At 46.3% G+C, this 17,719-nt stretch overlaps 1 protein-coding gene across 3 annotated transcripts in view; it reads left to right on the top strand.

Moving 5' to 3' along the window:
• Positions 1–5,294: 5,294 nt before the first annotated feature.
• enc2 (ectodermal-neural cortex 2) overlaps positions 5,295–17,719 on the top strand; it is a 17,719-nt gene continuing 5,294 nt past the window's right edge. Inside the window, exons 1-11 of one of the 3 annotated variants that reach the window (XM_068722982.1) lie at positions 5,295–5,418; positions 11,027–11,258; positions 11,359–11,464; positions 11,753–11,998; positions 12,296–12,385; positions 12,506–12,669; positions 13,958–14,105; positions 14,872–15,068; positions 16,068–16,173; positions 16,410–16,565; positions 16,668–17,085. In XM_068722982.1, the coding sequence (XP_068579083.1) occupies positions 11,077–11,258; positions 11,359–11,464; positions 11,753–11,998; positions 12,296–12,385; positions 12,506–12,669; positions 13,958–14,105; positions 14,872–15,068; positions 16,068–16,173; positions 16,410–16,565; positions 16,668–17,054 (1,782 nt within the window). In that variant the 5' untranslated portion in view covers positions 5,295–5,418; positions 11,027–11,076 and the 3' untranslated portion in view covers positions 17,055–17,085. Of the gene's footprint in view, positions 5,419–8,356; positions 8,434–11,026; positions 11,259–11,358; positions 11,465–11,752; positions 11,999–12,295; positions 12,386–12,505; positions 12,670–13,957; positions 14,106–14,871; positions 15,069–16,067; positions 16,174–16,409; positions 16,566–16,667; positions 17,086–17,719 lie in introns of those variants that run through there. The other 2 variants (XM_068722980.1, XM_068722981.1) reach the window with 2 other exon arrangements.

Genomic DNA, 17,719 nt, shown 5'->3' with positions numbered 1-17,719 from the left:
TTGGTTAGTTCAGGGATGTTTAAACCTTTGAATCCATTAAAATACCATAAGATATTAAGCCCACAATGTATGATTTTAGATATTATTCATCCATTAATAATGATTAAATAATTACATCATTATTAATGGGTAAATTATTACAATTTTAAGGATTAAATAACTAAAAATGAAGGGACTCTTATTGCTCTGCCGTGAAGGAACGCTGCATTTAAAAGACAAAGATCATCCAGAGGAGGTACCGGCTTATCTGACCTCAGACCAGAGCATAGACTCTCTGACATGTTCCACGATGCTGTCACTAGAACCTTTGCACCATTCCACATCTGCACTGGAACATGTATTAAGGATAGCTGAGTGAAAGGGAGGGAAAAACATTACAACACAACAAGGTTGGTCTAACTGTTGATTATGATGATTATAAAGAATCATTGGTTGAGGCAAGTAGTACCAGGGATTGGTCTTTTTCTTGAATTCTTAGTTGTTTACATCAGTATCAGTTTACATCGTATCAAAGACACGCAAGTGATTTCTCACTAGAATGAGTCATTGTCAACTGTCTATTGGATTAATGCTCTGGTTTAGTTTTCCAATCATTAAAGCAACTCAAAAATAACCAGCTTTGCTTTTTAACCAAAACTGTCCAGCTCACAAATCAGTACTACTCTCTATTGGGAGAACCCACTTACAAAAATAATATATTATTAGCTATTTAATAGCTATGTCTGTCACCACAGAAGTTGCACAGACTGTAATATGAATGACGAGCCGAAACTGCAAAAGAAGAAAAACACGATGAGGCACTACGTCTTGCATGTCACGGCGCGTTTTATTTGAGATTGAGTCACGCTACTGGATTAACTTGCTCTGATATTTACGAAAAAAAATGAATGGTATGCAAAATGCTTAAGTCATTTTGGACACATTGGCTTTCATTAACTCATCCAAACCAGATTGGCATTTTGGATTTTGTGCATTTTTTTCCCCCATATTTTATGCAATCTTTTTGGAACTGCTGGTAAAGGGTTTATCGTATTCATTTGAAATCTGGTTGGTAAAATCCTCAGACTGTGACGCTGAACTGTGAAGGAATAGTCAACGCCTTGAACGACAGCACCAAACAGGACGCTGTTGTAACTTGACTTTACTTTGTCCAAACTGCTCCAAATTTCACATCTCCTCGAAACTGGGAGAACGGCACACAGGAAACAAGGAATGACGACGATAAAGGCAATGAAAGAGGGGAAACATGCAGACCAAATGCACAAGAAACGAATTAACCCAAGACATGACCCCTGTGTCACTTCCTCCATTACTGTGGGCCAAGTCAATACGGGCCTTTTTCACAAACAACATTTTGACAAGTCACAGTGAGAAAAACACATTTGTAAATATTAAAACCAATGGGTGGGCAATGTGATTTCTTGGGGGTTTTAGAGTAACTATACTGAACTTGAACTTTTCTGATACAAGTCACTTTGAATGGCTGCGCTGCACTTAGATGTCAGTCACTAAGGGAGATGAAAGATGATGTAATATACAGCTTGACAGTCAGTGAGGATTTAGATTTTGGATCTTCTGCTCGTCCGTCAACATGCTATTCAGGTCTGTCCCTGCTACGCATTTATTAATCCGCCTCAGCATCACATTTGGCAGTACAAATGTTTAATTGATCCTGTGAGCAGCAACAGGAGGGTACCCGTCAGCGTAACGAGACCGTCCCCAAAGAGAGCTGTGATGACAGGGAGAAGCAGAGGGTCTGAAGACCAGACATGGAGAAGCAGAGGGTCTGAAGACCAGACATGGAGAAGCAGAGGGTCTGAAGACCAGACATGGAGAAGCAGAGGGTCTGAAGACCAGCCATGGAGAAGCAGAGGGTCTGAAGACCAGCCATGGAGAAGCAGAGGGTCTGAAGACCAGACATGGAGAAGCAGAGGGTCTGAAGACCAGCCATGTCCAATCAAAGTGAGCGTTGTTTTGCAAATTGAATCCTGAGTTCGGAGCCTTTTGTGATCTCTTTCTGAGAGCAAGAGAGAAAGTATCTGAGAGATCTTTTTTACCTCACGCACAGCTGTTCTGAGAGCTTCCAAGCCACACAGTATGAGCTGGAAGAAATCAAAGACTACAAGCAGGTGTGGTACCTGGGAGGAAAGGGCCTGCAAGGTCACTCAAACCCAGGATTTCAAGTCCTTAAACTGTTCGGCCGATGTTTTAAACATCAAAAACAGCAAACTGAACTGTGTCTTGTTTTGTTGAGGTTAAGGATTATTGGTCACTTACACGTATCTGATGGGACAGATATGGGTCTGTTAGGCTTTGTACGAAAGAAATGAACTGTGAAGAATCAAAAAGACAATGTAAACTAAAAGTAAAGGTTAACATTTTGTCACCTTAGGCACTATTCACGTCACTCGTTTGTCACTTGCACGTGAGTGACGATGCTCTTTTCCTAAAACTAACGTAGTGGTTTTGCAGACAGAGGTGTATTTTGACACTAACGCTGGAGGGGTACCTGATGCTCCATCTGCGGTGCCAAGTGGCAACGACCAACGTCGGTATTTGACAAGTTGGGAGTGAGAATGTGTCGGTCCGCCGTTTGGTGCTGGAACGTTGCATCTGAAAAAGCTACAACCCTTTAATCCACCAATCATCAACGACCACTTGGCCTACCTACCGCTTTGAGATCCTGGAGGTGATCGGCAAAGGCTACTCCGGCCAGGTCCTCAAATGCATGGACCACAAGACCGTGGAGCTGGTGGCGATCAAAGTCAATCGAAGCAACAAAAGCGCGCAAAAACAGTAGAAAACGGGAAGGTGTCTCACATTCATTGTCAGAACGGATCTACATAAAGCCTGAAAGGAGACCAACCAGCAGGGCTTCAGTGAGGGCGAGGTGAGGACATACGCCTTGGACGTGCTGAAGTGTCTGCAGATGAAAAAAATGCGATCGTCTATGGCGACCTCAAACCGGTAAGAACCATTGCTTCAGAAAAGATTTCTTTTCATTTCCTGTTTTCAGAAAAATGAAGGATAACTTCCACAAAGACAGAAAATACAAAACACACAGAGGCACTTTAACTGGGTCAACGCAGACGGCTCCAGAGTCTGTGTTCCCAGCCCTCATGAACCCCCCCGACACCCACGTCCTGGTCCCCGGATCCCCAGGGCAGAAGACTGAGTCGCCCCCCTCCTCTTCCCCTGTCCCCTTGCCAGTGGTTGAGTCCTCACCCCCTGGTCCCTTGGCCACAGCCCCCCAGGTGGCCCAGCAGCGAAGGCAGAGGAGGCCTTCGGGCCGTTTCAGAGACTTCCATCTGGGATGGGAAATAGTTAGTAGTAAGACTCTAGGTACCAGAGAGGGCAAGAATGCACCCTTTCCTGTTCTGTGACGTAAGCTCTGGAGGGTTATTAGTCATGTTCACTTTTAGTTTGCTTGGCACTGTTTTGTGTGGTTTAATAAACCAGTTCATGCGAGAACTTTACTCTTGTCTCCAACTCATAAGTGGAACATTACAATATGATGTTAATGAAGCTAATATAATAGGCGGGTAACAGTTAACAGGTGGCTTGACATTAGCTAAAGGCGAGACTGTTAGCCGGTAGTGCTTGTACTCCAAGCCTTCGCCACGTTTGAAAAAAAGTTATCTCTAAGCTTACTTTAAACTGGCCAAATTATCTGTGTAGGTAGTTATCGTGTTACTTACGACAATTGGAAGTGTGCTCCCAAATCGCAAGAAGACGTCATACGTCACCACGCATTTATTTTCTTTAAGCTTAGTGGTTTAGCCGAAACCGGTCCCACAGAGGAAGAGGTCTGTTTCGACATGGCCTGGGGCTTAATAGAGATGGCCTACGGTTAGCTCATTCAACGAGTATTGAAAATCACAGTCATAGACAGAGACGCAGATCAGGCCGGAGACTCTGGGTGTTGAAAGTAATCAACACCCAAAGGCTAATCAAAGGAGCGAAGACATCAGCCATCCAAGTAAGTAGCGTAGTGCCGTTTTAAGGCCTTGAGCTCGGCATTTTGGCCGTCGCCATCTTGTTTTTTTGCACCCAGAAGTTGTACCAAAAAATGTTTAGATGTTTTTTTTTCACCATGGCAGTCAACTCTGGAAATGTATGTTAAATATGAATCTCTGTTCTGTTTCACTCTTTTGTTGACACCGAGTGCTTACTGTACTATACAAGAGTGTCAGTTTTGTCTGACTGAATGCTGTCAAAATGTTTTGCATTCAGCAAAACCAATTTTACATATTTTTTACTGCAGTAGTTCAGTAAGAAACAACGAACCTTTGGCCACCTTTTTGCAGACGTAACACCATTTCATGGATGGAATTGCTATAAGTTGTGACTATCATGACAGTTTCCCCAAGAATCAACTCATCAGTTCTGATAAGCAATCCATGTGCAAGTGGTGTTTTTGCAGACGACTGCACACACTGTGTGTCAAAACACACGCGGTTTGTTTGAATAAATGAGGAATTCAAATCTGTTGCAAACGGAAAACTAAAAGACTGATGATGTATGAATAACTTTATTATAATCATCATTTACATTACGTACATATATATGACTTGACGCTCTGCATTTTACCCATCCCTAGCTTATTGGGAGCAGTGGGCTGCTGAAAAGCACCCTGGGAGCGATTATACGTTTGATCCATTATTTATTATTGCTGCAAAGTCAAACATTTGCTTTTCATACACCAGAGGGCAATGTTGACGTGTGCTTTAAAGAGAAAAGAAAGGGAACAATTAGATATTGCCTCCCACTTTATCATCAACAAAGGAATGACACCTTACATGAGTGATGTAAAGCCAATCTGTTCCTCTCACATCCTGTGGGGGGGGGGGGGGGGGGGGGATTCATCACCTTATAGTTATTTTAGTTTTATTATTAGTACTAATATATATTTTAAAAATCTGTACTCTGTCAAGCGACAACGTGCTATTGTTTTGCTGCCGCCATTAATATTACCGATCCGTTAATCTTATTGGTTGATGCGGCCGTTGAAATACCGCCTACTTTCAGGTGACGCGTTTTATTGGTCGTGGCTTCGGTTTTGCATAAAGCGAGTCGCGAGGATTGGTCTGCGAACATGTCAGTTGCTTTCGGCGACGCGCGTGAAGTCCCGCGTGCTCTCACGCTGATTGGATAAGAGGCCAGTCCGCAGCGGAGCCGAGACTGATGACTGGCTACAAAAAGACGTCAGTCACGATTCAATCGAAAGTGATTGGTTGTCGGTGTTAGTGCAGTGTTGAGGGTTTTTTTGTTTTCTCCCAAAACCAGTCCGACAGGCAGATACGGCTACAGACGGCAAGACACACTTCAGCGATTGTGACAGAAATATAATGTTTTTATCAACGGAGCCGACGGTGTACGCTCTGTGGACTTAACCCGACACCTACAAGCAGTACAACTGTGAGTACGACAACCATCTTTGTTTGTAGTTCCCACGCGGGCAGTCAGACGCGGACACTGAGTTGAGCGGACTCGTAGTGTAACGTTAGCTATATCTCAACTATGTTGTTAAGAGAAATTAGCTCACTCAACGTTGGTGTTTTAAAGAGTTAACGCCCACTTCACAACGTTAAGTTAACTCATTAGAGAGTAAAGCCCTTGTTTCGTGGGCACGTGCCAAAAGTGTGACTTTTAACCAGCTAGTTGTGAGACTAGTAACGTTAACGTGAAGTTGAAAGGTCAACAACACTGAAGTTGTTTTCACAAGCAGAGCTATCGCTACCTCGTGCTACTGTAACGTCACTGCCTAACTTGTTTGTTATGTTCACAATGGTACAGATTTATAAAGACATATCTATAAGGTAACGCTGCGTAACGCGTATTAATCGATGATCATTAGCAGCTAGCCAGAACCACACGCTGGTGTCACTGATCGAATGAGCGAGTTATTCGGTTATTAGCTCGGAAGCTAACCGCGAGAACGTTTTCCAATCGCCGTGAAATTGTTAATAATTTAGAGCAACTCGTGTTGTTGAAACCTATTTGATGTAACGAGTTAAAGCCGTGGTGTCGATGACGTGTCATCATCAGGTTTAGCTGTCAGTCAGAGCAGAGGGTCACTCTTTGTGTTCACCCGTTTCTTAGTAACATGTCCTCGTCTTTGCGACTTCACGTTATTCCCCGATCACGCGGCCATGCTGGTTAATCATTCAACGGTCTAAATGATTCAAGCGGGCCCGACATCGCTCGTGCACACTTCAGAATACAGGTGTGCGTCGACACGCGCACACCCTCTCTGGTTGATGTGTACGTACGGCGTGGTCTCGGGAACATATTCCATCTCAGAAATGAATTATGAATAATGAGTTCACGTGCTCTGTTTGGATGAAGCTCTATGTATTTGAGCATCGTTTATTTATTCTTTATTATTGGACATTTTAATTCACCGTGTGTGTGTGTGTGTGTGTGTGTGTGTGTGTGTGTGTGTGTGTGTGTGTGTGTGTGTGTGTGTTTTAAGAAGTATACATTCCTGAGATCTCCTGTCATCTCTTGTTGTACTGTCGGTCCTGCAGCCGTTGGTCACTGGGCGCTGAAGCCGTACCGTGGCACAGCATCAGACGTTGGATTATTCATTTGATGAGTTCATGTCCCGACCTCTGAGAGCCGTTACTTTATGACATTAGTGTCACGGAGCGAAGAAGAGCCCGATCCGCGACTTTCCTCCCGCTCGACAATGGAGTGTTGGCAGGCAGCCTCCGAGTCTTCTCAACTTCCCTTCCTGCAGCTATTTCTAGCTAAATGGAAAGGGTTGCAAAAAAAAAAAATCTTTAGACGATGCACAGAAACGAGTGAGAGGCAGGGAAGTAAACGGAGAAAGAGAAGCGTTCATCCTTCTGTTCGAGAGAGAGAGAGAGAGAGAGAGAGAGAGAGAGAGAGAGAGAGAGAGAGAGAGAGAGAGAGAGAGAGAGAGAGAGAGAGAACACATGATGGAGTTGAATTTAACTCTTTTTAATAACTGCTTGTACGGCCTGACCCTACAACCACGACAACAGTCTGTCACGCTTTTCTCTCCGACGCAGAAAGAAACTCCCAAGTGCAAAGGAATTGGACGTCGCAGCAGTGGTACGTCTGGATTATATCACGGCTATGAACCAATCGCATCCATCGGCCCTGCGCCTACAGCACTCAATGATCACACGGGGTCAATTTTGGTACACTCGGCTTGACCTTTTTTGCTCCTGGCGTTAGTGTCCAAGTTTGTAGTTCGGTGCTCAGAGAATGGTCGTCACACTGCAGCTTGAGTACGTGAATGGGGGTTGCTGGGGGTTTGCTTGGGTCGGTCACTTTAAGATAACTTTGAGAGACTCGTAGTATCTTTGGTAGAGCTAACGTACAGTTGAGTGTTGGAGAAATGCTCATTTTAGGTGTGCAGCTCAAATATAGCAGAATCGTTTTTGCAATATTGTAATGATCAATCCTGCAGCCCCACCGTCCATTATACCGTTCAATACAGCTTCAATACATTCATTACTTCTACAGGTCTTAGAATAGTTTTTTGTTTGGTTATATATATTTTTATATATAACTGGAAAGAGTTAAAAAAAAAAAAAAGACTTCTCCAGAAATTGGCCTTTTGTTAAAGAAACACACACACACACACACACACACACACACACACACTCTCTCTGAGTGGCCACGGGCAACAAGTCCAGTGGTGCAGCTATGCTGTCTGTGGGAAAACGAGCTCAGGCCTTCTGACTACCAGCCTCTTTGCAAGGCCTCAGTCTATTCAGCAGCTCTGTTGATATTCCACCGGCGAGCTGTGCTGCTGCAAGGCAGGAGTGTGTGTGTGTGTGTGTGTGTGTGTGTGTGTGTGTGTGTGTGTGTGTGTGTGTGTGTGTGTGTGTGTGTGTGTGTGTGTGTGTGTGTGTGTGTGTGTGTGTGTGTGTGTGTGTGTGTGTGTGTGTGTGTGTGTGTGTGTGTGTGGAGGAAGGTAGGGGGTATGGCCCTAGGATGCAGAGATCATAATACAACGTGTTGACATTTCTACCAGCAAAGATCATCTGTATTACTGTTCAAATCATTCAGAGGAAGATGAAGAATGGGGTCAGCGTCGTCTCTAGTTCACTTCTGAATGTGGGTTCAAATTTCCTTCGAGCTGCTTTTCGAGTTGAACAAATATTTTCCACTTTTGACAATCTCATCTGTTCTGTATTTCTCTCGGTTGCATGACGTTAAAATGACTTGTGATGTTGACTTTGATCCAGCGGCACCGAAACGGTTCTGCTCACGGAGAGGTGGTCGCTGTGGCACACCCACCCACTCACTACTTTATGACATGTGTCGATGCATGCGGGCACATCCTCCCTAAATCTGTCTGTGTTCACTGGTCCCGTGTAGCAGTCGTGGGGATGCAGAGCCCCCCCCACCTCCTGACCGTCAGTGCCTGTGCCTGGGTCAGCAACCTCTGTCACCGTAAGTTAGCCCGCAAGTGGAATGAAGCCCTGCAAACCCCCCCCCCCCCCCCCCTTTTTATGTCCCTTCGGTGTAGTCGTCTCTGCCTGCCCCCCCCCCTCCTCCCATGAGTCCCCTCCATGCTTCGTCAGCCAGTTTGCCGGTGCAACAAAGGCCGTGGTTGCGCATGTCTTTCCAATGCCAGTGCCATCGTTTCTTGTTGTCGTTTTTAAAGCTCTTATCTTAAAGCAGCAATCTCAGGGAATGCTGTGTTTTTTTTTTATGAGCAGTGACTTCCGTTTGGGGACGATGGAGACGTATGATAAGTTGTCCCGATTGTGTCCACTTTGCCGTCCACACCTCGCTGAGATCCGAGCTCGATGCGAGCCAGACCGCCTCAACACGCTGATCGGATCCCGGTGCGAGCAAGATCCCGATCTCGAAAGCGCACAGACCGGACGGTTGATGCGTGAACGGATGTTAAAAGGAAGCATTGAAAAGACAATTGTAACCGCGGGCAAAGTCTGTAATGTAATCCGCCTGTCCTTCCGTTTGTCCCGTTGGACAGTGTCTGACTACCCTGGTCAAGATTATTCAGTGTGATGAAACACGTTATGAGGACAATACAGTACAGCCAAGCGTTAAAGGTTCTCCATACAATAATCAGAGGATTTATGTAGCAGCAGGCAGCTATTTCCTCTGTAGAGATATCTTGGAGTAAGGAGAAGTGTGTGTGTGTGTGTGTGTGTGTGTGTGTGTGTGTGTGTGTGTGTGTGTGTGTGTGTGTGTGTGTGTGTGTGTGTGTGTGTGTGTGTGTGTGTGTGTGTGTGTACATGGTTTTCAGCAAATTGTGCCACCAAATTAAGCGGTGAAGGAACAGCTACCTTAATCAGACACTGAATATACTGTAATTCATTCACATGCATGCTGCTCAGAGTGCTCGTCTGCCTCTCCATAGCACAGTCCTGCTTATAACGGGGCTAACGGCTAACGTTAACGGAAGCTGCATTGACTTGAGCCGTATACGTCTCTGGTAGCACAGCGAGCTGTCAATCACAGTAAGCCCCGCCCTAAAGCATCCCCTGCTTTATGGTGTGTTTGACTCTAAATGGAGCATAATTTACTAAATGAACATCATGCTGTATTGAAGACTGTAAACTAGAGATTGAGACCATAAACTCATGTTTACAATGTTTACTGAGGGAATAAATCAAGAGAGAAGTAGAGTCATTTTAGACTAGACTTCAATACAACCAGAGGAGTCGCCCCCTGGTGGACACTAGAGAGAATGCAAGTTTAAAGAACTTCAGCGTTGCCTCCACTCGTCAGAACCGGAGGTTGCCTCCTGCCAACAAGCTGCCCATCCATTCAGATGGTATCTTGTTAAATGTAGTTTAAAATAAATAAAGCGGTATGGTGACATCCCTGCTCTGTTCTCGTGACTCCCCCGGTGTGAATGCGTCCGCATGTGCTCGTGCTTCTCACCTCTTTGTTCGTCGAGCCCCGCACTGTGATCCATGAAAACACCCCGTGACTGATCTGTTGTGGCCCCGGTCGGAAACTGCATGTCAGCAAATGTAGATGGACACACACACACACACACACACACACACACACACACACACACACACACACACACACACACACACACACACACACACACACACAGGAAACAGCATTCCTTCTCATCCGTTGTTGTTGTTGTTGTTGTTAAAGTCTGCATGCGTCCATCTGCCTGTGAAGACGTCCAGCAGCGCGCCGCTGCAACATCTGAGTTTGTTATTGAAGGAATCTGATAGGACGGAGATTTCAAACTGGTTTTGGGACATCCAGGACTTGTGCGTTGTAATGAACAACCTGATGTTTAGTATTGGTGTTCATGTAGCCTGTAGACTTATATCGTCTTTAAAGGATACGTTTACATTCATTACGTCCATCACACTCACTGATGACGCTGAATCAGTTGCTGTGATTGTTCCTCCGACACACAGACGGAGTTTGCTTCCTGAGACGGTTAAACAAACGGAGCTTTGTGCTTTAAAGGATCACTCTGGACGATGTAACCATTGAGACTGTCGAAGCTTCGTATTCAGCTAAACTTCAGAGGTCATTTTCAGGGGGCATTTTGTTAATGATTTATGACATTGTAACTGTGTTGTCTTGCACGAAAGACATTTTTGAGTTCTGCTTGAGAGCTGTTTCCATAGAGGTGCAGGATGTTTTATATTGCAGTGGAAGTGAAGGCCACAGAGAGAAAAAACGTGACGGGAGCAAAAAAAAAAAAAGAAACCTCCCTGAAACTGTTCAGGGATCAGAGGGTTCAGGACTAGTAGAGAATCCTGGATTCTGAGAGCGAATTAAACGGGATTTCGAGGGTGTAGGTTCCATGTGGTCTCTCACAAAGGGGTACAGACACAGTCTACTCGCTCAGCTTCTTTAACTGTTGGTTTGTTTGTCACGGCGGCGTTTACGCCCGCTCATTTCCAGCTTTAATGATGCTAATTAATGTGGCGTGCTTTGCTGCCTGCTTCTGAAATGTATACACGTATTCATGTCACCGCCGTCGATCCAGCAGCGTGACGTAACTTCTTTTTTTTTTGTATCCATGGCGCAGTGGGAGAGATCGTCCCGGGCGACTCCCTGGAGGTGCCAAACGAAGCCGCCATGTCGGTGACCGTTCACGAGAATCGCAAATCCCGCACCAGCACGGGCTCCATGAACATCTCTCTGTTCCACAAGCCGTCGCACCCCGACAGCGTCCTGACCCACCTGAACGCGCTGAGGAAGCAGTGCCTGTTCACCGACGTCACCCTGTGGGCCGGGGATCGCTCCTTCCCGTGCCACAGGTAAACGCACGCCGCCGACGTTTGTGCGGCTTTCAATTTGTTTTCGACCGTCCCGACCTATGACCTCGACTGTTCCGCTGTTCCGCGTTTGTGTCCGCAGGGCCGTCTTGGCGGCGTGCAGCCGTTATTTTGAGGCCATGTTCAGCGGAGGGCTCCGAGAAAGTCTGGACAGCGACGTGAACTTCAGAGACAGTATACACCCCGAGGTACTGCCGCTCACACTGAGGCCCGTGATCCTGCTGTTAGTTACAGTTCATCAACATCAGCAGGTCACACTTTCTGTGCATGGTGATTCACTCATGCACACTAAGGAGATTGATTTGAATGAGTTATTATACTCTATGTATGCCAAAAAGGTGTAATCGTGATTTAATGGGAGAAACCAAGCAATTCTATGTGAAACATCCGACCCTTCAGCACCCCCATACAGCCCAAATGGAACGGTCCTTTTTGTTTTCCAACCACGTTTTCCTCCGCCGGTTTGACGTCTTCAGGTCCTGGAGCTTCTGCTGGACTTCGCCTACTCGTCTCGAGTCATCATAAACGAGGAGAACGCCGAGTCGTTGCTGGAGGCGGGCGACATGCTGCAGTTCCACGACATCCGGGACGCGGCGGCGGAGTTCTTAGAAAAGAACCTGCACTCCTCCAACTGCCTGGGGATGATGCTGTTATCGGACGCCCATCAGTGCCAACGACTGTACGAGCTGTCGTGGAGGATGTGTTTGCTGCACTACGAGACGGTAACGAGGATTTACGTTGTGTCATTGACAACTCGGTGTTGTCAAAGTCACCCGTACGCTTCTGAAGTGTTTTCTGTTTCTCTGCTAATCCTCACTTCAACTCTTTAAACCTTTTATTTGTGCGATTGTAGTCGACTAAGTTAAAGTTGGCAGCTGTTCCTCCCTCGGTCTTCTTCTCCCTCCCATCACTCAATTAGAGTTAACATCTGGACCACAGATGTTTTTGAGGATCCGTGCGTTGCTGATGTCACGATCTACAGGTTTAACGTGTAATCAAAGCGCCGGTCTGTCCTCTAGGTGAGAGAGTCCGAGGATTTCTTCAGTCTGTCTAAAGATAAACTGCTGGAGCTCATCCTGAGCGATGAGCTGGAAATAGAAGATGAACAGGTGAGTGGTCCTCTCCATACATCTCCGTACCGTTCCTGGCTTTCACCGATAGCAACAGTGTCCGGACCGGCTGCACGCTCCTCTCTGAATATTTGATTGTCATTTGTTGACCCGTGGCAGGTCGTGTTCAACTCCGTGATGCGGTGGGTCCGGTACGACCTGGAGGGTCGGCGTCACCATTTGCCGGAGCTGCTGAGGGGCATCCGGCTGGCTCTGCTGCCGTCCGAGTGTCTGCTGGAGGCCGTGGCCTGCGAGGAGCTGGTCATGGCTGACAAGAGGAGCAGGTATGGGGCCGCGTAAATCGACACGAGAAGCTCTGGAGTCTGTGTCTATTTCAGTGTCTTGCGACCTATGATTAGAAAGTACAAAGATATACATGTTAAGATACCAGCAGATATTGCTCCACCACCGTCTCACTGCCTCTTGCTCTCCTTGCAGTTCTCGTACTCAAAGAACTCAAGTTACATATAGCGACGACCGTTACCAGGGGAAACGCTGTGTAAGCATTAAGCATAGAATAGCACAGCATAGCATGGTCTAGCCTGATAGAATCACCTGAAGTCCATTAAGGAAACACATGTTCAGTACAAGGTTGGAAAAGCATTGATTTACTGACCCACTGATGCATTAGGAGCTTGGTACACTGTAGTCCTCACTGTGCTTTCCTTGTTGAAAAGTTCACTGTTCACTCGTTTGTTTCTGCTCCTCCCTCGTTTCCTCTCCTCTACTCTCTCCTCCCTTGTTTCCTCTCCTCTTCATTCCTCTCCTCTCTCCTTTCTCCTCTCTCCTTTGCCTTCCTCTCGTCTCCTCTTTCCCTTCCTCACCTCTCCTCTTTCCCTATCCTCTTTTCCCTCTCTCCTCTTTCTCCTCTCCCTTCCTGTCGTCTCCTCTTTCCTTTCTCTTCCCCTCTCTCCTCTCCTCTTTCCCTCTCCACTTTCCCTCTTCTTTTCTTTCCCCTCTTTCCTCCCCTCTCTCCTCTCCCCCTCTCTCCTCTCCTCTTTCCTCCCCTCTCTCCTCTCCTCTTTCCTCCCCTCTCTCCTCTTTCCTCCCCTCTCTCCTCTCCTCTTTCCCTCTCCTCTTTCCCTCTCTCCTCTCCTCTTTCCCTCTATCTCCTCTCCTCTTTTCCTCTCCTCTTTCCTCTCTCTCCTCACCTTTCTCCTCTCCCTTCCTGTCGTCTCCTTTCCTCTTTCCCCTCTCTCCTCTCCTCTTTCCCTTTCCTCTCTCTCCTCATCTCTTTCTCCTCTCCCTTCCTGTCATCTCGCCTTTCCTCTTTCCCTCTCCTCTTTCCTCTCTCTCCTCACCTCTTTCTCCTCTCCCTTCCTGTCATTTCTCCTCTCCTCTTTCCTCTCCTCTTTCCCCTCTCTCCTCTCCTTTGAAGCCTTTCAATATTGAGTTCTGTACCTGAGGAGGTTCTACATCTGGGGAATGGTCAACCGTTCAAAGTTGAACTTGTCTTCAAAGGACTCTTGTGGGAATTGAGACATGTCAGCAGAGAATTAGGCCAAGCGTTCAGTAAAGACAGAGACCAACGTGTCTTCATCCGTCAGACGGTGCGTTTACTCTCCTCTGCAGGTCAATAGTAGAAGAGGCGATGCAGTGTAAGAAGAAGATCCTTCAGAACGACGGGGTCGTGACTAGTCCCTGTGCTCGACCGCGTAAGGCAGGCCACACGCTGCTCATCCTGGGAGGCCAGACCTTCATGTGTGACAAGATCTACCAGGTGAGAGACACAAACGCTCCTCCTCACACAGGACGACCCGCTCTCCTGTATAGAAAGATACCGCATGTGTTGTATGAGGTATCCTGTTTACATGACTTAAGTATAACACATGCAGTGTCTAGTATCTATTCCGAGCTACCGTCCCCGTTAAATGTCAGCTAGTAGAGCAGTGTTAGAAGATCATCGAGTTTCAGATTACATACATGTCAGTAAAATGTATTTATAAAGCGCTTTCCACAGACATTAGTCACAAAGTGCTTAACAGGAGTGGACTTACAACATAAGTAACACAAAGTGACCTCACAAGGGCCAAAAGTTCCCATTTAAGACGACACAAAGAACAGAAACATGTCTTAAAAGCAGGCCCAGGACACGAGCTTGAAAACAACCGGCGGTCTGAACAGGTGTGTCTTCAGCTGATTCTGGAATAAATTCACAGAATTGGGAGCCAGTGGAGAGGGCGTGATGTGCATTCCTGCAAACTTGTCGCTTTTCGGCGAAATTCGCCGTTTTGAATCAAAATATGTCATCCACGTGAATCGTTTAGATCCGTTTTCTTATTTTTTTTTTATTTAAATAATTGAACTGGATTGAATGTGTATTAATTGCAAGTAGAAGATAGGCTACAATACAGCTTTACAGTAACAGGAGAAGTCCATTAATAATATTCTTAATATATTTTTGTTTAAGTGCGTCTTTTTATTCACCTCAACTAATATTCCGCTTACAAACTCGATCTCCTCCGTTGTTGATGGGCCTTCTTCAGGTTGACCACAAAGCCAAGGAGATCATCCCTAAAGCAGACCTGCCCAGCCCCAGGAAGGAGTTCAGTGCGTGCGCCATTGGCTGCAAGGTTTACGTCACCGGAGGAAGAGGATCGGAGAACGGAGTCTCCAAAGACGTCTGGATCTACGACACCGTCCACGAGGAGTGGTCTAAAGGAGCGCCCATGCTAATAGCCAGGTGAGCTACATGTGTTACACTGCAGTCAAAAGAATGTCATAGTACTCACGCTGTTAAGTGTGGTCTGGCAATACGTTTATGTCGAGTTTTACAAATTCACAATGTCACAAGTGTTGTGACGGACCACTGATCAGGACATCTGCATGTCACATTATAAACAATCAACCAATGAACAGGGGAGCAGGTAACCGCGGTAACACCGCTAACCGCTCACGAACGACGGTTCCGTTTGGTTACATCGTGATGCGTTCAGGCTCTTCTCGGTGAGAATGGGTATTTATAACGTTATGTGTTCACATGTAGTGTTGGTGAGCGACTTGGAATGAATCCAGTTGTTTTGAAGGAGACGTTTTCACATTAATACAATAATGGATTAGAGATATTAGAGCTGAATTATGAGCTGTTTATAATACATCAAGCCTACTAATGACGAGATTTGACTTAATCCATAAAAATACTGTTTTTCATTTGCTTATCATTTGAATTGTGTATTTTTGAAGAAGAAAAAAAAACTATAGATGACTATAAAGTAAAAAGATAACATTTAGAAGTTGTGATGGTTACACTGAGCTCAGGGCAGTTGAGATGAACGGTGTCCAAAAATAGAAATAGTCGGGAGTCTTGTAAACCAGCTGCAGTCGTCAATCAACAAAGGGATCTGTATCTGCCAATGTGGATCATAAATGAGCAGCGATTAGAATCTGCCTTTTCATTTTGCACTGATCCGATCTGTGAGTTTTATGATCCCGACACAGAACACGGGTCACAGTGCCCGACCGTTGTACCCAATAATGATTTATAGTAAAGAAAACCATCAGAGGGACTATTCTGATCACAACCGACTCTCCTCCTCAAATGACTAACTATGGAATTCTGGTCCTAATCCACACCATTTGTGTCCGGTGGACGTCCCTGCAGTGAACTCTCAGGATCCTCATGTCCTCCACTAAAGGTACCGATGGTCTAACGTGGGTCTAACGTGGGTCTTGTCCGCTCCAGGTTTGGCCATGGCTCAGCTGAGCTGGAGAACAGTCTCTACGTGGTTGGAGGTCACACGGCCGTAGCGGGAGTTTTTCCCGCCTCTCCATCCGTCTCCCTGAAACAGGTATTGACTTCTGTTTACTTTCATTTGTTAATCTATATTTGTGTGTGTGTGTGTGTGTGTGTGTGTGTGTGTGTGTGTGTGTGTGTGCGCCGTAAACATGCAGCCAGTAATCTTACTGTGTGAATTATCTGCGCTGGTCTGACTTTGACTCAACTTTGCAAACATCGTTCACCTCTAAGTCACGTCTGTTGTGGATCAGTGGTGTGTTAAAGCGTGGCTGTATAACGTCCTCCTAGGTGGAGCGGTATGACCCCCTCAGCAACAAGTGGACCATGATGGCTCCTCTGAGAGATGGAGTCAGTAACGCAGCCGTGGTCAGTGCCAAACTCAAGCTCTTTGTTTTCGGAGGGACAACCATACACAGAGACAAGGCCTCCAAGGTTGGTGGATTTGTACGTCAACCTTCCTTCTAATTCCTCACGATTCACTTTCAACTAAATGAAACCGCTGCTGCTGAGACGACGCCCTGAACCCCCTCTGTCTTCCACACCTAGGTCCAATGCTACGACCCCGCGGGGAACCGCTGGAACATCGCGGCCGAATGCCCCCAGCCGTGGCGCTACACGGCGGCCGCCGTCTTGGGCAGCCAGATCTTCATCATGGGCGGCGACACCGAATTCACCGCCGTCTCCGCCTACCGCTTCGACTGCGAGACCAACCAGTGGACCCGGGTCGGGGACATGACGTCCAAGCGGATGAGCTGCCACGCCGTGGCCTCGGGGAACAAGCTGTACGTGGTCGGGGGCTATTTCGGGACGCAGCGGTGTAAGACGCTGGACTGTTACGACCCCACGTCAGACAGCTGGAACTCCATCACCACCGTGCCTTATTCTCTGATCCCCACCGCCTTTGTCAGCACATGGAAACACCTACCTGCCTAACTGGAAGAACGCCAGCAGCCGATAATCCCAGGTACGTTGTCAAGACGGACACTGACACGTTCATATTCTTAGTATACTATAACGTGCTTTATTACGTGCGCAGCTGATTGTCCTTTCTAGACACGCGTAGCTCTGAATCTGCTGAGTAGACATCGTGTTTGCTTCAAATCTAACATCCCACAAAATGAAAAACGCAGACTTGCATAATTAAGGCTTCCCGTTTTTGTTCCTATTCTCACTAAAATAGGTGGAGCTCTCTTCAAATCATCACTTTTAAAACCATGGAGAAGGAGGCGCTCTTAGAATAAATGACCGGTTGAAAACATCGTTAATGCTTAATGGAGCCGTGACTTCATCCTCGGCGCTCTGCAGAGAATAACGATGAATGATTGATCGGAGTCTCTCCAGGAGGATCTACAGCACTTGAGCTGATTGGTGTCAGGTGGAGGAAGCACAACAGCCCACAGTGTTGATGACTAGGAGTCCTTATCATTGAGTTTACAAGCTGCAGCTTGTAAACTCAATGATAACCAGTTGTTGTTTCTTGGATCGTGATAATCATCAATATTGCCCAAAAGTCTATTAGTGTTTCCCCTACGTTGGTACAGGCCAAACACATTTAAATGTTTTAATAATGCCACAGATATTCTAAAAAAAATCCATTC

The sequence above is a fragment of the Cebidichthys violaceus genome, unplaced genomic scaffold (genome assembly GCF_023349555.1).
Source record: "Cebidichthys violaceus isolate CVI_PGR_0920_01 unplaced genomic scaffold, fCebVio1.0.p SCAF_3, whole genome shotgun sequence".
NCBI classification, from domain to species: domain Eukaryota; kingdom Metazoa; phylum Chordata; class Actinopteri; order Perciformes; family Stichaeidae; genus Cebidichthys; species Cebidichthys violaceus.
The sequence above is the reverse complement of the archived record's forward strand: the minus strand, read 5'-3'. Positions and strand labels throughout refer to the sequence as shown.